A 20,847-nucleotide genomic window follows, 5' to 3' on the forward strand; every position below is an offset into this window, starting at 1 on the left:
CCGTGCTATCTGATCGATCTTAGGAAGAGGAAAGCTATCCTTCGGATAGGCTTTGTTTAGGTCAGTATAGTTAATACAGACTCGCCGCTTCCCATTGACTTTTTTCATGCGTACGACATTAGCTACCCACTTTGGGTAGTATATCTCCTCAATGAATTTTGCTTTAAGGAGCTTGCTCACATCTTCTTCAATAATAGCGTATCTCTCAGGGCCAAGCGGTCGTCGCTTCTGTCGAATCGGCCGGTAGGTCGGATCGATGTTGAGTCGGTGAGTAATCACTGATGGATCGATCCCTGGCATGTCTTCATGGCTCCATGCAAACATATCAGCGTATCATCAGAGTAGAGGTATCAGCCTATCCTTCAGGGGTGACTGTAGAGACGAACCGATATGCACGTTTTGGACTCATCTGTCTCGGCCAAGGGCACTGAGATAAGGTCCTCTACCGGTTGTCCTCGTTCGTGAGTCTCAACTCGAGGATCCAACGATTCGATCATGGATACCTTGACAAGAGCTTTTACGGCTGTCACGTAGCAACGTCTTGCATCTTGTTGGTCTCCTTTGACGACTCTTACTCCTGACTCAGTCGAAAATTTCATGGAGAGGTGGTAGGTCGATACCATGACTTGAAGAAGACAAAGAGAGGGTCGATCGAGTATAACATTATAGACTGATGACTGTTAGACTATCAGAAAGTCAACCATTACCGTTGCTTGATGTGGAGGGTTTCCAGCAGTTAATGGTAACAAAATGGTTCCTTCTGGGAATGTTTGTCCTCTTGAAAATCCAATCAATAGGGTACGAACCGGTTGTAATGCCGACCGTTCAACACCTATTTTGTCGAATGCTTGAGTAAACAACACGTCTGCGAACGATCCTGTGTTGACGAGGATGCGAAACACCTTACGGTTTGCAATAGTGAGGGTGACGACCAATGCATCATCATGGGGGTAGTGAATGCCCCGAGCATCTTCATCAGCGAACGAGATATAATACTTCTCTCTTTTCTTTTCCTTCAAAGGTCGAGCTAAGATCAGGATCTTGGACTCGGGTTGACTGATGCTCCTGACGTAATTTTTCCGAGCGTTGTTTGAGTCGTCCTCGCCTTGGGGACCACTGACGATGGTTCGTATTTCTTTTGTGGGTTGGTTGTCTCCCAGACGTTCTTCCGTTGTCCCGGTTCTCTCGATGTGTTCTCCGAGACGGCCTTCTCGGATGAGTCTTTCGATCTCTTCCTTTAGATGATAGTAATCACTTGTGTTGTGCCCATGATCGCGATGATAGTGACAATACTTGTTCTTGCTTCGTCGATTGGGATTGCTTCGAAGCCTATCTGGCCAGTTGATGAATCCTTCTCCCTTGATCTCCATCAGAACCTGCTCTTGAGGCTTATTGAGAGGGGTATACGTTGAAAACTTTCGATCGGGTCGCTTGCCCAACTTGCATTCATCACGCGTTCGATCGTCCTTACGCTTCTTCCCTCCGGCCGAGTCAACTTCTTTTTTGGCTGACTCTTTGGTTGGGGCTTTTGTGTTCTGGGCGGCTTCATGCATGATCCGTGTTTCCTCGGCATTCGCGTATTTATCCAACCAAGCGATAAACTCAGCCAGAGTCATAGGCAGATTCTTGTCCAAGGATACTATAAATGGCTTGTCTCTAGCGCCTTGCATGATCGAGTTGAGGGCTGTCTCCTCCGAATGTTTTCGAACTTGGAGCGATTAGAAATTGAAATGCTTAATATATTCTTTCAATAACTCTCCCTCCTTCTGAACTATATTGTTTAGATGTGTGGGTAACTTTAACCTCTTCTTTCCACCAATGAAGTTGGTGAGGAAGACATCACTGAGTTCTGCAAATGAGCTAATGGACTTCGGTTTCAATTGTTTGAACCAAAGTCGAGCTACGTCGGCCAAGGTGAGGGAGAAGGCTCAACACATTACGGCGTCCGAGGCATCATGTAACTCCATATATGTCCAGAAGGACTCAATGTGCTCGGTTGGGTCGGTTTTACCGGTGAAGGGTGTAATCTGCGGAAGACGGAACCGTTCTGGTAACCGAGCTTGTATTATTTCTTCAACGAATGGGGATGCCTTTGACTCGGGCCTGGTTTGATGTACATCCCAATTCTGCTTCATATCCGCAATTTCTTGACGCACTTCTCTCCTAAAGTCTTGGAGGTCGGCTTTCCAGGGTTCGTCACTTTTTGCCGTTCCCTCAACCGAAGGCCTGCCGTGCCTTCTTCGATCTATTTTGTGTCGAAGATCGGTGTCACGGGGCAGTCACGGAATGAGCGGGAACTGACTCGGACGGACCGTGGTGCTGACTCTGTAGAGGGACAGACCGCGAAGCAACAGGCTTAGGGTCGATATATTGCTGTGGGACATTCGTCGTCTGACTGTGATGGGGTTGTTGAACTTGTTGACGATGCATCTGTTCCAACATTTGCTTCATGACGTTTATATCGGATCTGAGTTCCTGGACCTCCCTGTCCAACTGTCTATTACCTCAGCTTCGCTGGGTATTCCTAGTCGCGGTAGAAGCTACTGGACGATCCGCAGAACCCTGTCGGTTGTCGGATTGATTTTGTGCTCCCTGGGCCTCGTTCGGACCTGGCGGTCTAGTGATATCGGCCTCATTCAGCTCCTCTTGAACAGTTCTTTTGGTCCTTGCCATTAAAACTCGTTTGAAGCTTCCGGATAAGCATTGAAAATGACTTTTTTTGTATCACTTCCCACAGACAGCGCTAATCTGTTCGTGCAAAAAACTGGTGTGTCCTTCCCCGTCCCACCACCTGCACAAGAAAGAGGCAAAGGAGATCTTGGCTAGAGCCGGGGACCCTTCGATGCTTAAGTCAGCCATAGGACTATGAGAAGGGTTTATGAGAAGAGTTTTCTGCGTACCTTTCAACATGGAGGTCTCTTGGATTTATAGGAACGAGAGGGTCCCGACGTGCAGGGATTCTCTTCCGCATATCTCGGAGATACGATTTAGTTGTAACTTGTTCATGAATTCTGCCCGATCTCGAGATCTTCGGAGTCGGGAATCATTTTATAAGATTTTTGGGACGGTATTTGCGTTTACACCGTCTCTCCCTTGCTTGGCTCGGCCTTAACCGACTCTGTTAATAATTGAGTCCCAACTGGCTGCAAGAATAAGCTTTTTGCCTTCTGTCGGATGAAATAGAGTAGACCCGTAGCCGATATCCTTTCTTGATCTGATAGCTGACAATAACCGACCTAATATGGGGTGGTTTTATAGTCAGCCCGGTGGCTTCTAGCGTTCGGACTCTAATCGGTCCTTTAAGACGTTACTAGCTCAGTATTTGAGTCAACTTTATGCGTCTCATATGTTTTGCCTATGGCTCATGACTTTATGAGACTCGGTCGGAATTTATTTCTTGCGATTCGAGCTAAGTCTCTCCTTAGGCGTTTGGCTGTTTTACATCGGTCGGGCGCGGTGCCTCGGAATCACGGGAAGTATCAATAGAGTTGGTCCATTTCATATCTAGGTCTCCGGACTTGTCATATTTTTCCCCAACGGGTGCCATGCATGTGGCCTAAGCCCGGGTCACGGGCCAAGCTAGTTAAGTCCAAGCCTAGGCCTAAGCTAGGTTGGGCTTGTAGGCAGGCTACCCTGCATGCACAGTGCTACTCTTAGCTTCACCCTGCCAGTAGCGAGTCAGCGGTCTGTGCGCCCCAGCTCACTCTAAGGCATGAATCTAAAACTGAAGTAGATCCAAATCTCAGGTGTTTTACACCAGAGGAAAACGGGTATTGTTTGAAAACCCACCGTTAAAAACTTCCTAAGTCCCACTGTAATGTTTATTTACTGTCAACCTGTTGATTAGATCAAACAGACTCGGAACTCTTAGCTTCACCCTGCCAGTAGCGAGTCAGTGGTATGTGCGCCCCAGCTCACTCTAAGGCATGAATCTAAAACTGAAGTAGATCCAAATCTCAGGTGTTTGACACCAGAGGAAAACGGGTATTGTTTGAAAACCCACCGTTAAAAACTTCCTAAGTCCCACTGTAATATTTATTTACTATCAACCTGTTGATTAGATCAAACAGCCTTGGATGAACAGAAAGCACGGCTGAATCCAAAACATTTGGGAGCCCCCGAGAAGTCTTTAATATGGTAGGTGTTTAATCACTACTGCATTCCTGTGTGGTGTGGTCCACCTGAGATTTGGATACGCCTATTTTTGGGCTCTTGCCCTCGCAAAATGGATAAAACATATACATCATGGTGGGCCCCAGAGCCCCTGACAAGACCGTTACGTCTACAGTTTGTTTAACTGTCGTAATTTCTTTGAGTCGGGATCCTTTGTTATCAGGTCAACAGATAAGTTTGGCGTCCGAAGCTGTTTTTTACTTTTTTTACTTTTTTAGTAAGTGGTGACGTGGACCAATGGGAATTAGGGTATCAGGAATTCTCTGTTGACCTGATAACAGAGGATCCTGACTCAATTTCTTATCCGTATTCTGCGCTGCCGTGGGAGAGGCAGATGCCATATAAGAAAACTTGGAACCCCTTGGTTGGAGAAGAAAACAGAGTGCGAGTCATGGTTCTCTACATCTTCTTCGCCTTAAATCTCATCTTTCCTTTCTGGCTATCCTCTGCTCTCACGTCGAATGAAGAACCTTATTCGAGCTATACATGGTCGAATAACAATTCGATAACTGACACCATCAACTATGGAGACAGCTCCTTCGCGAGGTTAATCCTTCAGACGGAGAACTCCGATCCGGACATTCCGGTCTTCGCATGCGGATTCATCTGCACTGGTACCTGTGATTCCTATTACCTCGCAGTCGTTATTCTCGGAGAAATCAACACCAGCGCAACCGATCCGCAAGGAGGCTTTCCAGGCCTAGTTTGGTTAGCAAACAGAGAAAACCCCATAAGAGAGAATGGGACGTTGACTCTGACGTCCAATGGAGATTTATTACTGCTAGATTCTGATGACACCAAGGTTTGGTCTACTGACACGTCCGGTAAGTCCATTATCGGCATTATCCTTCAAGACGATGGAAATCTTCAGCTTTACAGTGAAAAGTACACGGTTTGGGAGTCGTTTGACCACCCGACCGACACATTACTCCCCGGTCAGAAGTTATATGAAGGCCGTCAGCTTATCTCCAGCTCTTCATCTAAGAATTGGAGCAGAGGGCGGTACTACGCTGAAATGACTTCAAGTGGTTTCGATGCTTTTGTCATAGCGGATGCGCCATTGAAGTATGTTAAGTTGATGCTTCATGACGGTAACAGATACGCATCAGACACTCCATATCCGGGAGGGGTTAGGACCTCACCTTATTCTCGAGGGTGTAAGCCCATCTTTGGGTGCAGACCTTCTTCTCTACCCTCGCCAACCACCTATGCTGCACTCTATGAAGAAAACCTTGTCCTCAACATTGAAGGAGAAAACTATAGTCAGAGGGTATCCACTGACTCTGTGGTTGGATCCTATCAGTACCTGAGGCTGGATTTCGATGGTCATTTGAGGACTTACCAGTGGCAGAAAAACGATGTTTTCCGTGAGGTTTATGATTTTGTAGTTCAACGTTGGGATGATTGCCAGTATCCTCACGACTGTGGTGATTATGAAGTTTGCAGTGGAGGAGGCAATTGCAGTTGTCTGAAGGCGGTAGATGGGTTGGACTACTTCAAGCGAAACAGAGGACCATTGCCAAACCAGGGATGCTCTGAAATCACTCCTTTATCTTGCCAGAGTCCATTAGATCATCACGATCTTGTGGATTTTGGAAACCTTTCGTACTTCAACTTCATTGATTCAGTTGCTGCCGTTCCGAAATTGAAAGATCTAGAAGGATGCAAACAGGCATGTTTGAAAAACTGCACTTGCAAAGCTGCTTTCTTCAAGTATGGCAGCAACACTTCTGATGGAGATTGCTATTTGCCATCCAAGATCTTGTCGATGCGAGCAAACCCAATACCAGGTCCCTACAATTACAATTCATCTGCATTCATCAAGATTCAACGCCATTACTTAGCACCGACTCCTCAGCCGGTAAACAGTCCTGTGACAGAGATTTCTCTAATTGTCAAGTCCAGAAGCAAGGTGCCTTTAGCTGCAATAATATCAGGCTCAGTAGCATTGCTAGTTGTTTTTATTCTATCTGCTATCTGTATTGTGATTTCAAGGAAGAAAAAGAAGAAGAAAGAGAGGGAGGATGATGAGGAATATTTCAAACAAGTACTGGGAATGCCCCGGAAATTTTCTTATGAAGACCTGCGCATTGCAACGGACGATTTCAGGGTAAAGCTTGGAGAAGGAGGATTTGGATCTGTGTTTAAAGGGATTCTGGAAGATGACACCAAAATTGCGGTGAAACAATTGGAAAAAATAGGGCAAGGAATGAAGGAGTTCTTGGCGGAGGTTGAAACAATAGGCAACATTCACCATTTCAATCTCGTGCAGTTGATCGGCTTTTGTGCTGAGAGATCTCACCGACTTCTAGTTTACGAATACATGAGCAATGGGTCCTTGGATCACTGGATATTCAGTGAAAATAAGAATCAAGTTCTAAATTGGCAGACCCGAAAGAAGATTATACTCGATATAGCAAAAGGGTTGGCTTATCTTCATGAAGAATGTCGGCAACGAATCGTTCATTTGGATATCAAGCCTCAGAACATTCTCTTGGACGACAGTTTCAGTGCCAAAGTATCAGATTTTGGTTTGTCGAAGCTGATGGATAGAGACCAGAGCCAAGTACAGACGACAATGAGAGGAACTCCAGGGTATCTTGCTCCGGAATGGCGACAACTTAGAATTACGTTGAAAGTAGACATCTATAGTTTTGGGATTGTTGTTCTTGAAATTGTTTGTGGAAGGAAGAACTTGGATCGCTCTCGTTCAGAACCGAGCAAGCATCTGCTAAGGTTGTTGCAAGAGAAGGCTGAGGAGAACCGTCTGATTGACATCATTGATGTGTCGAGTGCTGATATGCAATTGCATAGAGAAGAAGCCATGAAGATGATTAAGCTGGCAGCATGGTGCTTGCAGGATGATCATACAAGAAGGCCTCTGATGTCTATGGTGATGAAGGTATTAGAGGGAGCAATGGAAGTAGAGCCAGAGATCAGTTACAGATTTTCCAATGCCATGGCACATAATTCTACTACAAGCGCTGATTTTCACATCTTGTCGGATCCACCGCAGGCATCAGTGCTCTCAGCGCCTAGATGATGGAAGCATATGGTTGCATAAGGTGCGAAGATTGGCAAGTCCAGGTACATGTTTGATTCCCTTCTGTTGGTGTTTGTTATAAATCAAAAGTTACAAGTATTTGGTCTTTCTAACTACTACTGTATGTTTGGAATTATGTCTTGCAATTACTTTCAAGCTGCTTCTGGATTTTGTTTGTAAACCAGACTTGTCAATTTGGTTAATGAATTCTTACATTGTTGCTGTGTTTGGATGCAAATTTGAATGGAAGAATGGAAATTCTGTCCAGATTTTTATTTGATTGCTTACTGTTGGCATTTCTTCTAAATCATGGGGAATCAGTTTTCTACAATGAATCCATAGTAAACTACTTCTTTTGTTGCTAATTCTACCGTGCATTCTTCGCCAATTCCTAAACACTGGCGGGTCATCCACGGTATAAGTAGTGTAGTGTAAATGTACATCCATCTAGACCGTCCAACTTGTGGACCCTTTTTTGATGGAGCATGTTCTGAAAATTACTCCCACCTACGATTTTGTAGCCATCAATTCGGTGGTTAAAAGGAAATGGTCAATTATTTTATAACGCATTTTTATGTTTCCAATTCCAATATTAGATCCCCAAGCTGAGTGGACCAGATTTTTTTATTTTTTTTTAGGGAAATATAAAAGGTCAGACCAACCTGATCATGGATGGATTGGATCTCACACCTATGTGTAGGCCAGGCAATGGTCTGAGTTGGGCACTTCATTTTAAACCACCATGTCAATTTCAATTTCGAGAAGTGCTCAGAGCACTGTTAGTTGTAGTGCTTCTAATTGTCTAAGTTCAGTTAGACATGTGCAATCAATCAATCTGAACTGTTTGGTAAGTTCAAAACATTTTCCATGCAAAATTACACTGATCGGACTATCCTTTTCCCAAGCCATGAATGCGGTAGCTACCATTGCATATAATAAAAGTGATCCTTTAAAATCATAAGCAATCCATGATGATCTCTAACAAATAGATGGATTATATCATATTGTTATTTGGACCTAATATTCTTGGGTAAATGATTTTGACTGTCCATATTTATAAAGAACAGTTATGGAATGGTTAATATTTGTCAAATTGGTGTAATGCTTACATGGTTGCTCATGAAATGTGGGTTAGACCTAAGTAACAGTCTAGATCAATGAATTGGACAGCCCTAAATGCCACAGTGCAACTAAGAGTACAATAGCATAAGCATTTCTCTTCGATTTAATCTGTTAATCTTAAATATCGAGTCAAATGCGGTAAAGACTGCAAGGATTTGAGTAGACCCAACCAGACTACACATTGAGTGAAGCATAATTGACAGGTTTTCTTAACCATGTATTATCTTCAAGATTTAAGGTACAACTGGGTCCATGGCTTGGTGATCCTGATCATGGATCCGTTGGGTCCATGCACAATATCTTTTTTACAGGACAGTCCCAACTTTTCCATTCATCATCCGCAAACAGACTGCATCGGTCCACATTTCATATAAAGAAGGTGAAATAATGTGGCCATGATATTCCTAACTATAAAACGCTATGAGCTTGGATCATGGACAGTGGGTTCCACCTGTCTGGGTGAGTAAGCCATGGGCAACACCCACATAAACGAAAAGAAGTTGTAGGGTGACTAGTATATTTGCATCTTGAACGAGAGTGACAAAAGTTCTACGGTGCTACGCCTCACAGGGGCGCAAAGTGGAAATCGTTCAGGTCACCATACTTCCAAAGACTTTCTATCACAGGGCGTTATTAATTTTACATATGAGGCTTAATGTGCAGGCACTTAGAAACGATATGCTTGTCATATATTAAATTAATTAAAATGATAAAATTGTAATATCCAATGTCACTCCTAACTTAGGATCCATGTGTTTACAACTGTTTTTGGTACTCCACTTTGACCAATGAGATGTCGCCATGTGTTGGTGCTACGCACTAAAATGCGGACAAAATCTTACTTGCGTATCAAGAGCGTTGTTTACATCTAATCTGGTGTGCTCAATCAAACGGTCTAAATGACACCATGCCATATGTGATGTTGATAAACTTCAAAAAAGAAAAAATAAAAACATGAGCATAGAGAGCATTTAATATAAAATCTCATTAAAACATATGTCTATCTAACATTAAATGCTAGAGTCTTGATAGAAAAGAATATTGAAACGTCGGCTGAGGGGATAGAGCATTTATTAGGACATCATTAAAATTTTGCTTTATAAGATGCATATACATGCGTCGCAAAGGGTTTAACCCTTATTTTGAAAAATGGTAGTTAGAGCATATGGGGATGTATCAGTTAGAGACAATTACCATGACATTGCCATGTGTATGGAAGGATTGCTGTATTAATGATGAGTCACATGTCGTTTTCACCTTTTCCCAAGGTGAAGCTGTAGGGAAGCGTGGAAGGTGAGCCCTCAAGATCTAACGGTCTACATGAAGTTTGGGACCCTCAAAAAGTAGAAGAACGGTACTTCAACGGCCCGCCTATCTACTATTGGAGCAGATGAAACTATTCACACCTCTGATTCTACGGTATATAGTGGCCCCGGATTGCGATCTATGGATCAGATCGTCCCAAGGACAAGCTAAAATGGACAGAATATAGCGCACACAATATCTCTCCGTATACTCTCGGTTTATCGTATGACTCAAATGTTTTACACGAGAGAAGCGCATTCTTTTTTACAACAGAGGAAGGAGAGTTTAGGTGGGATTGGGATAAGGCCAAATAATCCGATCAAATCCCTATCTTCAATTAAAAATCAAATTCATATTTGAATTTGAAATTTAATTCAAAGGAAGAGACCAGAGAAAACATGGAACGTACCCACTAGTGATTGCTCACAAGTGGACCCTACTAGCCTATGTCCAACAGAAGCGACATAAGGAACAATGTTCATTCCTATTGTCACCAATTCATGCAAAAGCCAATCAGAGTGAGTTAGATGCGATTCAGATGGATTTGCGTGATGTATTTAGAGATATGCATGCGGGGATATACAAAGATGATCTTATGATAATACAACTGGAGTACATTGAGTGATGTTGTGACATCTATTAAGCGGTCAATTAAAGAATAATTGTGTAGAAGCAGTTATATATATCACAGATGGCAGGAGTAGAAGTAAAGAAGGCCATATAGAGTTAAACGGATATAGTAACTGTCAGAACATGAGAATGATCTAGATAGCTAGGGTAAGGATATAAATAATAGATGAATTCAACATGAAGATTTTGTCTCATACCAACCCAATCAAACTCAAACATATCTTTCAATTATCCTTACAATTACCCGTTATTTACATTCCTTAGTGTAATCACTGTAGATTTCTGCAAGTTATTTATATTCCTTAGTGTAATCCTTTATTTTTTGCCTGTTGTTTACATTTCATAGTGTAATCCATAACATTAATCAAGTAGTTCGAAATCTTAGCTATAATTTGGATTTACGCTAATACGTTGAATTCAATTATTTATTTAAGAAGGTGTTTTGCAGTTGCTCTTCGTGACTGACTATAAGATTTTTTTTCCCATTTATGTTTTATTTGTATTGAAAAGTCGTTTGGTATGAAAAGCAAATGTATAACTCATCATCAGCATACAAACCCTACGATTTGAATATTGCCTGATCTTATTTACATACTGAGCGAGTTATTGAATAGGCGGTCAATGTCATTCGATCTCGGTCACATACTATGTATCTACCTATATTGATGCTTTGGGTCATAGTTGTTTGATTTGAATTGAGCCACAAATTCAATTATTGCTCACCCACACTTATTGTGTGACTAAATTGAAAATTGTAAAAACAATGAGCAATAGAACCCATGACCTTGTGTTGAAATTCTTGTGAGAAACATGAGTACCAGCAAGGTAGAGATGGCGAAAGAACAAAGAAGCCACGGAAGTGAAAAGGTAGAAAAGAATTTTAACCTTTCACAATTATACCTTTGGATTCTCATCCTGCCCCACATTCGACTTCAAACACCACCAGTCTTGAGTTTGTAGGGGACGACAAGACATGTGGATGCGGATGCATTTGGAGTGTGAGATGGCCGATGACCGAAGCCAAGCCAGGTCAATGATTTAAGTCTATAATAAGGAACTTGCGCGTCCCCAGCCACAGGAAGTTTCTGTGGTTGGAAGCTGTATGGGGCCACATAGATGTCTGTGACAAACCCATCCATCCATCGGTTTCGCAAGACCATAATAAGATAAGGAATCTAAAGATCAGGCAGGTCGATCGAAAACTCATGCGGGCCGTGCCACAAAAAATAATTAGAACAGAAACATCCACCGTTGAAACCTTGCTGGAGCTGAGCATGATGCTTATATGCCATCCAGACCGTTCGTAGGGTTAATACTACTCGGATGAATTGTAGGTACAAATATCACCCTGAGACAAAACTTCCGTAGCCTCACAAAGTTTCCAATGATAGGCACCCAATTCCCATTGTTTCGTGTGGTGTGGCCCTCTAAGTTTTGGATCTGCCTGACTTCTTTACTATTTCGGTCTTTTGAAACTGATGCATGGAGTGGATTTGTCATGGGCAACTCTCTGGGCCACATAGCTTCCGACCATAGAAAGTTCCCATGGCCAGGGGACATAGGCAAGTAGCATCCCTAGAATAACAAACGGTCACCTTATCTTTTAAAGGTAGCTGGTTCCAAAGGAGGTAGATTTTCTGCAAAAGGAACGGTAGGAAGCACGTGTCATGGACTTGCTATCTCCGTAGCAATTTTGTCCGTGCGATAGCATATCCCCCACCTGCGCCACCAAGTGCTAAAAACTAATGACCTAGCCAGAGAATGGATGGAATAGCTTGCGTTGCATTACGAAGAAATATTACAACTTTGAAGAGAGTCACAAATGAAGAACCCTCTCCTTTTAAGACTAGGTGACGCAGGGATGAGCTTGATGAGGATAACTACATCGACTCCACGGAGCTTCTCTGGACCCCTCACGGAGACTTCTCGAATCCATGAGGAAAGAAAGTAGAAAATAGCAATAAAAAGGAGTTCACAACCCTTTAAAGAGGGGTACCAAGCAATGAGAAAGAAATCACATTCAAACTACAACTAAAACTCTTAGAATCCGTGATTTACTATAAACAGTAAACTTACTATTTATAGACGGTCGTGATGTCTACTAGTGCGCAAGGTTTTCGGCCAAAAATAGTAAGTGTCCTATTTGGCTTCACCAAACAATTTTCCTAATTATTCTAAGCTCTTTTCACGTTGGATGCAACTCCTAAAGCCTGACGGATGAAGAGTTATAATCAAACTAAAACTTACTGTTTATAGTAAAAACGAAATTAAAATAGGGAAACGACCGTCGATCCAGGGGTATTTTGCAAATCCGGCTTGCGCAACCCGACATAGCAGGGTTGGCTGGCTAAAGTAGCTCGTTTTACCCCAAAATCATATATTTTACACCTGATAACTCATTTCGAATTGTGAGATACGCCCGATCTAAGGTCCGACGGTCCGGATCACTTCTGTCGTCGACCGGGCCTTTTCTGATCCATCTTGGCCATGAAACTTTCTGCAACCCGCTCTACATCACTAGGGGTGGAAAAACTTCACCTAACCCACCAATCCAACCTCGACTCAACTTGAAAAGTCAAGCTTGGAGTTAACCCATTTTCGACATGAGTTGGGTTTGGGTTCTGTTTTGCCTATGAAATTTGACAAGTTGGGTTTGGACTGCTAGGAGTAAGCTGAACCTAACGGGTGATTAATATAGTTCACCTGTCTTGTATAATATAAGTTTTAAATATCCAAAACTTGTTTATGATTGTTGTAATTTTTTTATAAAATTTTTATTTTATATTAATTAAAATTTTTAACTATGCCGTATATATTTTTCTATGGGGCTTACTGCCATGTTTTCACAACATCAAACTTGTCTATTATGTGCTCTTCCTATTGTTCTCATCGGTGCTCAAATCGGGCTAATCCAAAACTTGACTGGGCCACACTGTAAATAATAGTTCGGATGGGAACCCCACCTTTAAAAACTTTTTAGATTGTGCGTGGGCATTGTATATGCAATCCAATCCATTTCAAAGATGTGCCCAACCAAGATGAATGGACAACTAAAAGATCAGGCCATTCTAAAACTTAGCTGGACCACAATTCACAATTTTAGAATCCCTACACATGATTTTACATGGTGTGGCCCACTTGAGGTTTGGATTCACTTGGCTTTTAGGATAGAAGGAGAAGATGAGCAGGCATACATTACAAAGGAATTGGATTTTATGCAGACATATGATGGTGTCTGCACTTTATACTAGAATTATTGTAAATTGATATTAATCGTCATTTTTGTTGAAGTCATTTTTTCAATCTCAGGTCTCTCCTTGATCTATCCCTAATGAAAGAGAGAATGAGAGCCATATGTTAATCTTTGAAATAGGATCAAGAGAGACACACAAAGCATCCACATATATGAAATGTGTGATGGGATGAAAGGAGAGAAGGGATCTCTCTCTCTCTCTCTCTCTCTCTCTCTCTCTCTCTCTCTCTCTATATATATATATATATATATATACATACTTTCTTTGCAGATAAAACCGAGGGGATGGGGACTTCTAAAGCTCTCTCTTTTGTAGTTTTTTCTCACAGATATAATCTATTTATAAGAAGAAATTAAGGTTTCAAGGAGACACCAATTATGATATTTAATTAGCCTACAATATTTTATATATCCACTACATCTAAATCCTGTGATTCTGCCTTGACTTGTGTTCTTAAATTAATTTAATCTTTCCATTGTTATGACCATCCACTATTGATCTAATGCCTATACAGATCGAGTGGTGGATCATATTATGTTAGCTTTAATGGACCTTAATGATATATGCTACTAGGTAACACATCTTCAAGATGATCATAGTCGATTGGCCTCGTCTAGAGGCTTGAGCTCTATCTACGAATGTAAGTGCTCAACATGTCTTAAGCTACGAGCTGATTCCAAAGTAAGAGGACTTATCCTGTACAATTATGTGGCACGAGATAAAACACTTGTTCACTGTGGGCCTACCATATTGCGAGATCCCTTGATGTTAGGACATGGGTTAAAAAAGAAAAAGAAAAAGAAAAGAAAGCAACATCAGCAGCTTAGGTGGGCAAAAGCACCTGTGTCCTTGTTTTCCATCATTTGGATGTTTGTGAGGTGGAAGTCATTGTCGATCATCTGTGTTCCCCATTGTTTCATCTGGTGTGGCACACTTGTATCTTGTATTAGGTTGGGTTTTTAGATCTAGGCCTAATCTGGGAAGGAGAATATAATGACTGTTGGATGTTACTCCCACTTCATGGTGGGCCCACGCAGTGATATCCTATCATAAATATCCTTGGATAAGTTGCTGTTTAGGTCAGACCAATTCCTTCACCTTGCTTCCCTTCTTTTTTCTGTTAAAACTGAACAATGATTGCCTTCCTGCTCTGGTTGCATGGCCTGGATAGAACCAGTAGTTCCAATTAAAATCTCCACCTTCTACTCAATCTATTAAAGCATGGCAGACACCAACCTCTGTTTTTTAAAATATTTATTTTTAATCCGGTTTGGCTCCTAGAAATGAATTTTTCTCTTTTTGGTTAACAATAATTTAGAATTGGAAGTAAGATCTTATCAAGATCTCCAGTTCAAAACTACTGTTGACTAAAATGAGAGGAGCTCATTTGTAGGTGTCTGCCAAACAGTGCCTTGGACTTCAAAGAAATTATATGGGTTTGTTTAATACGAAGTTTAAAAACATAATTTTGATGACCATGTCAAGCTCACTTTGTAATTTCACTATCATCATGGATGAAAAATAGAAATACGTGTGCAATTTTGGTGATGTTCATCAGCGATTCCTTTGTATGCCCTCTGTACTGAATCAGGTCAGTTTGATTACTAGGTTCGCTACATTGTTATATTAAATCTGGTCCGTTAGATGATTTCCACTAACCATTCGATGATCCGCTTGGCCCGCTTTTCCGATAAGGATGTAGTAGGCAGTGAGCGTGACTTCCTTTTGGAGTGGGCTCGCTTCTTTACTTTTATTAAAGCGGATGCTTTGTGATGCTACTTTAGTGTCTAATCTGGTTTCTTTTTGGAAAGTGATGAGCTCTTTGCGAGAGGAAAGACTCGGAAGGCCATTACTGAGACACATGATCATGTTTCACATGTGTGAATAATCCATGTCATTTATCCAGTCCCAATATAAAAATTGAGTACCGTACAAGCCATGTGAATCCACGAGTCCACGACTCATTATCTGGGCAATAATTGAATGTTATCATTATGCTTTGCCACCATGATTTCAGGTGCCCCGCCAGATGAATACCTGGGATCTTGCACACGTGTACCACATTGGCACCAGATGGACCGGTGATCATCCTTCCTTCACTAAGGTGGTTATGGGCCGGGCCAGGTTAAACACTTAAAGACTTGCAGCCCAAGGCTCTTGTGGGCTTAGCAAAGCAGGTCCAAGTCTGAGCCCGAAAATGTTAGTAGGGCTTCAGTTAGACCCGCTCTGAATTCTTATTTCTCACTTAAATGTTCTTGATCCATCCAGTAATCAAGTAGGCCACACTTGCGGAAAAAATATTTTAGAGGAATGAAACCAATGATCTGTATTCAAGAAAGATTGGATTTGCTAACTCAGGATTAGAACGGCATATTCGTGTGACGGAATTACATGTACATATAAGTTCCAGTTGGGATGGGTTGGCTTTTCTCACTTGAGCCCAAGCCTAATTCAAAAATCGATTGGTGCCATGTATATGAGGCCTAAGCCCACGTCACAGGCTAATGTAGTAAGTCTAAGCCTGGCACTGAGCCAGGTTGGGCCTTCATTGGGTCGAGCAGGCCAACCCGTCTTCACAGTGCCAGTTTTACCTTCGTTCTTTTCCTTTCCCACAGTGCCTTATAATGTAGTAGGGATGTGGATTGCATGTTGACCCTGGCAGTATGAGTCAGTGCTTTGTGGGCCCACCATGATGTATATGTTTTATACATGCAGTCTGTCCATTTCAACCACTCATTTAGGGCAAGAACCCAAAAATGAATAAGATCCAAATCTAAGGTGGACCATATCACAGGAAAACAGTGGTGATTGAAAGTCCACTACTCTTAGGGCCCACTGTAATATTTATTTGCTATCCAACCTGTTGATTAGGTTACACATACTTGAATGAAGGGAAAACACTAATATTCAGCTTAATCCATAACTTTTGTGGCCCCAGGAAGTATTAATGGCGGCCGTTCAATCACCACTGTTTTCCTGCGTGGGGTGGTCGACCTGAGATTTGGGTCTTTGTCATTTTTGGGCTCATGGATAAGCAGCGTGGATACAGTACTACATATACATCATGTGGGGCCACAGAGCACCGACCAGAAGCTACCTGGCTAGTGGCGGAGGGTCAACATGCAGTCAGCGTCCACCGGTAACCAATCTGCCTTCCTCAAGTTCGTTGATGAAGAAGAAAACAGAAAGAGCGTGAGTCATGGCTCTTTACATCTTCGTCGTCGTAATTCTCAGCTTTCCTTTCTGGCATTCCTCTGCTCTCCCGTCGTTTAAAGAACCTAGTGGGAGCTCCAGAGAATTTACATGGTCCAACGACAATTCGATAAATGACACCATCGGCTATGGAGACAGCTCCTTGGGGAGGCTAATCCTTAAGTCGAATAGCACCAATCCGGACGGTCCGGTCTTCGCATGCGGATTCATCTGCACCGGCACCTGTGATTCCTATTTCCTCGCAGTTGTTATTCTCAGAGAAATCAACACCAGTGCAACCGATCCACAAGGAGGCTTTCCAGGCCTAGTTTGGTTAGCAAACAGAGATCATCCCATAAGAGAGAATGGGACGTTGTCTCTGACGTCCGATGGAGATTTAGTACTGCGAGACTCAGATGACACCAAGATCTGGTCTACTGACACGTCCGGTAAGTCCATTATCGGCATTATCCTTCAAGAAGATGGAAATCTTCAGCTTTACAGTGCCAACTTCACGGTTTGGGAGTCGTTTGATCACCCGACCGACACATTGCTCCCCGGTCAGAAATTATATGAGGGCCGTCGGCTTATTGCCAGTTCCTCACCTAAGAATTGGAGCAGCGGGCAATACTACGCTGAGATGACTTCTGCTGGTTTCGCTGCGTTTGTGGAAGCAGATCCACCATTGATGTATGTTCAGTTGATGGGTACAAAACCTAGTACAAGTTCGACTCCAACTACTTCAAAAAAGGAAATTTCGTACACGGTAATAAATCGGACTCCACCATATCAGGATAAACCGCCGGGAGCAACTTACGCCAGACCTTGTACATATTCAATTGGATGCCGCCGCTCTGCACCTATTCCTGGACCACCTATTTCTGAAAGCAGATCAACAACTTATGCAGCACTGGATGGTGAAAACCTCGCCCTCACCATTGAAAAAACCAACTATAGTATTCGGATATGTCCTGACTCTGCCGACGGATCCTATCACTACCTGAGGCTGGGTTTCGATGGGCATTTGAGGACTTATCGGTGGCAGAAAAACGGTGTTTTAGAAGAGGTTTATGATTTCGTAGTTCAAACTTGGGATGACTGCCAGTACCCTCACGATTGTGGCGATTATGGAGTTTGCAGAGGAGGCGGCAATTGCCGTTGTCTGGAAGCGCTAGATGGGTCGGACCACTTCAAGCGAATCAAAGGACCATTGCCAAACCAGGGATGCTCTGAAATCACTCCTTTGTCTTGCCAGAGTCCATTAGATCGTCATCGTCTTGTGGATTTTGGAAACCTTTCCTACTTCAACTTCATCGATTCACGTGCTGCCGATCAGAAGTTGAAAGATCTAGATGCATGCAAGCAGGCATGTTTGAAAAACTGTGATTGCAAAGCTGCTTTCTTCAAGTATGGCAGCAACACTTCCGATGGAGACTGCTATTTGCTGTCCAAGATCTTGTCGATACGAGCAAACCCAATACCAGGCGCCGACGATTTCAATTCATCTGCATTCTTCAAGATTCAACTCTCTTACTCAGCACCACGTCTTCCGCCTCCTCGGTTGGAGATTCCTCTACCTGTTAAGTCCAGAAGCAAGGTGCATTTAGCTGCAATAATATTAGGGTCTGTAGCATTGCTAGTTGTTTTTATTGTATCTGCTATCTGCGTTGTGATTTCAAGGAAGAAGAAGAAGAGAGAGAGGGATCATGAAAGGGAATATTTCAAACCAGTACTGGAAATGCCTCGGAGATTCTCTTATGAGGACCTGCGTACTGCAACGAAAGATTTCAAGGAAAAGCTTGGAGAAGGAGGATTTGGATCCGTGTTTAAAGGAATTCTGGAAGATGGAACAAAAATTGCAGTGAAACAATTGGAAAACATAGGACAAGGAATGAAGGAGTTCTTGGCAGAGGTTGAAACAATAGGCAACATCCACCATTTCAATCTCGTGCGGTTGATCGGCTTTTGTGCAGAGAGATCTCACCAACTTCTAGTTTACGAGTACATGAGCAATGGGTCTTTGGATAGCTGGATATTCGATAGAAATAAGAATCAAGTTCTAGATTGGCTGACCCGAAAGAAGATTATACTTGATATAGCAAAAGGATTGGCTTATCTTCATGAAGAATGCCGGCAACGAATCGTTCATTTGGATATCAAGCCTCAGAACATTCTCTTGGATGACAATTTCAATGCCAAAGTTTCAGATTTTGGGTTGTCGAAGCTGATGGATAGAGACCAGAGCCAAGTACAGACGACAATGAGAGGAACTCCAGGATATCTTGCTCCTGAATGGAAACAGCTTAGAGTTACCTTGAAAGTAGACATCTATAGTTTTGGGATTGTTGTTCTTGAAATTGTTTGTGGAAGGAAGAACTTGGATCGCTATCGTTCAGAACAAAGCAAGCATCTGCTTAGGTTGTTGCAGGAGAAGGGCGAGGAGAACCGTCTGATTGACATCATTGATGGGTCAAGTGTGGATATGCAATTGCATAGAGAAGAAGCCATGAAGATGATTAGGCTCGCAGCGTGGTGCTTGCAGGATGATCATACAAGAAGGCCTCTGATGTCTGTGGTGGTGAAGGTATTAGAGGGAGCAATGGAAGTAGAGACAGAGATCAGTTATAGTTTTTGCAATGCCATGGCAAATAATCCTACTACTAGGGCTGATTCCCCCATCTCCTCTAATCCACAGCAGGCGTCTGTGCTCTCAGCACCTAGATGATGGAAGTTTATGGTTGCGCAAGGAGTGAAGATTGGCAAGTCCAGGTAAATGTTTGCTTCCCTTCTGTTTGTGTTTGTTGTAAACCGAAAGTTCAAGTATTCGGTGTTTTAGTTAGTACTTTATCTTTGGAATTATGTATTGCAATTGCTTTCAAGCTGCCTTTGGATTTTGTTTGCAAACCAGACTTGTCAATTTGGTTGATGAATTATTACATTGTTTCTGCGTTTGGATGCAAAGTAGATTGAATTAAGATTAGATTGAATTACGGTCATTCTATTTAATTAACAGGAAATGGCAGAAACTGATGAAATTTCCCTGTATTTATAGTGAGGAGTTTTACATCGAATTTCAGTCACATTTTTTTTCTAGTCCAATCCAACTGGATCCTAACCTTGTGTTGGCCATCAAATGGGTAATTAAAAGGAAATGGTCAGCCATTCAAATTTAATGGCTGGTGTGGGATGGTATTATCGCTTGCACAGTTTCATTTTTTGGAGTGCTCCATCAAAATGCGGCTAGGATTTAACGGTCTGGATTTACTCCGCACGGGAATATACTAGACAAAGATGGAGGGACACTTATATCATAAATAGGCCAGGCTTAATTTTTCTTAGCCCCTCATAGGAGAATATATTACGGAAGTATATTTGCTACTGGGATTCAAACACTTGACCTTCTTTAATTATGGAGGTGGGTTTATTTGACCTTCTTTAATTATGGAGGTGGGTTTATCACGTACAGTCTAGACTTAAAAGAAACACGCCATGGAGAGATCTATCGTCCAATTAAAAGAAACACAACATGGAGAGATCTATCGTCCAATCAGTGTGTTGTGAGAACTTGGTTGATTGGGTCCATCCAGCAAGAGCAGTAGGTGAACAGTGCAAGCGCAGTTCACCATCTGCCCCCACCAAGTGTATGGCAGAAGGTGGGTGTGACTGGATGATTCAGTCGACCAGCCTAGTCATGTATTCAAGGGTGGAGAGAGCATCCACCCTTGATTTTTGCAAGGCCACCACGATGATTTTATAAAATTCACTCCAACCATTAGGTGCCACATCAAAATTTATGCATGGGGGATTCAGGTGGGGCCACACCAAGGGAAATGGTTCTAAGGATGACAGTTGCCCAGTACACTGCTTTCAATGGTGCAGTCCACCTGAATCACAAATGGGTTTATTTTTGAGCCCTGGGGTGACGCACCTTAGGTTGTGGTAAACATCATCATGGGCCCATCCAAGCTGCCTACCCCCCATCGACAAACTTACATTAAGAAAATATAAGGTACTCCAATGACTTATGGGCGACTTATTAAGAAAATACAAGGTTCTCTTCAGTTTGTCTGGCTGTGATTGGTGGGGGTGGTGGACTAGTTCCTGGGCAGCTGACTTATGGGTGCTGGG

General features: G+C 42.5%; 5 protein-coding genes across 5 annotated transcripts; 4 read left to right on the forward strand and 1 right to left on the reverse strand.

The window, feature by feature from the left end:
* Positions 1-680: 680 nt before the first annotated feature.
* On the reverse strand, positions 681-1,670 carry LOC131239121 (uncharacterized). The gene has a single exon (XM_058236679.1). It carries the CDS (start codon positions 1,668-1,670, stop codon positions 681-683), a length of 990 nt encoding a protein of 329 aa, XP_058092662.1.
* Positions 1,671-4,550: 2,880 nt separating this feature from the next.
* On the forward strand, positions 4,551-5,907 carry LOC131239123 (EP1-like glycoprotein 2). Its single transcript, XM_058236680.1, has 2 exons — positions 4,551-5,845; positions 5,896-5,907. Exons 1-2 carry the CDS (start codon positions 4,565-4,567, stop codon positions 5,905-5,907), a joined length of 1,293 nt encoding a protein of 430 aa, XP_058092663.1. The 5' UTR covers positions 4,551-4,564.
* LOC131240961 (G-type lectin S-receptor-like serine/threonine-protein kinase SD2-5) lies at positions 5,354-7,431 on the forward strand. The gene has a single exon (XM_058239531.1). The coding sequence runs from the start codon at positions 5,942-5,944 to the stop codon at positions 7,214-7,216; it is 1,275 nt and encodes a 424-aa protein (XP_058095514.1). The 5' UTR covers positions 5,354-5,941; the 3' UTR covers positions 7,217-7,431.
* Positions 7,432-16,634: 9,203 nt separating this feature from the next.
* On the forward strand, positions 16,635-18,429 carry LOC131239124 (G-type lectin S-receptor-like serine/threonine-protein kinase SD2-5). Its single transcript, XM_058236681.1, has 2 exons — positions 16,635-18,316; positions 18,400-18,429. The coding sequence occupies exons 1-2, from the start codon at positions 16,727-16,729 to the stop codon at positions 18,427-18,429; spliced, it is 1,620 nt and encodes a 539-aa protein (XP_058092664.1). The 5' UTR covers positions 16,635-16,726.
* Positions 17,564-19,667, forward strand: LOC131240962 (G-type lectin S-receptor-like serine/threonine-protein kinase SD2-5). Its single transcript, XM_058239532.1, has one exon. It carries the CDS (start codon positions 18,458-18,460, stop codon positions 19,442-19,444), a length of 987 nt encoding a protein of 328 aa, XP_058095515.1. The 5' UTR covers positions 17,564-18,457; the 3' UTR covers positions 19,445-19,667.
* The last annotated feature ends 1,180 nt before the right edge of the window (positions 19,668-20,847 follow it).

This window comes from Magnolia sinica, chromosome 3 (assembly GCF_029962835.1).
Source record: "Magnolia sinica isolate HGM2019 chromosome 3, MsV1, whole genome shotgun sequence".
NCBI classification, from domain to species: domain Eukaryota; kingdom Viridiplantae; phylum Streptophyta; class Magnoliopsida; order Magnoliales; family Magnoliaceae; genus Magnolia; species Magnolia sinica.

What these genes read in the sequence shown, in the direction of transcription:
- LOC131239124 (XM_058236681.1), top strand. Translation starts at nt 16,727, where the DNA reads ATGGCTCTTTACATCTTCGTCGTCGTAATTCTCAGCTTTCCTTTCTGG. An exon ending in CTGTTAAGTCCAGAAGCAAG is followed by an intron (nt 18,317 to 18,399) that starts GTGCATTTAGCT and finishes TGTGATTTCAAG; the next exon opens with GAAGAAGAAGAAGAGAGAGA.
- LOC131240961 (XM_058239531.1), top strand. Translation starts at nt 5,942, where the DNA reads ATGCGAGCAAACCCAATACCAGGTCCCTACAATTACAATTCATCTGCA.
- LOC131239121 (XM_058236679.1), bottom strand. Translation starts at nt 1,670, where the DNA reads ATGCAAGGCGCTAGAGACAAGCCATTTATAGTATCCTTGGACAAGAAT.
- LOC131240962 (XM_058239532.1), top strand. Translation starts at nt 18,458, where the DNA reads ATGCCTCGGAGATTCTCTTATGAGGACCTGCGTACTGCAACGAAAGAT.
- LOC131239123 (XM_058236680.1), top strand. Translation starts at nt 4,565, where the DNA reads ATGGTTCTCTACATCTTCTTCGCCTTAAATCTCATCTTTCCTTTCTGG.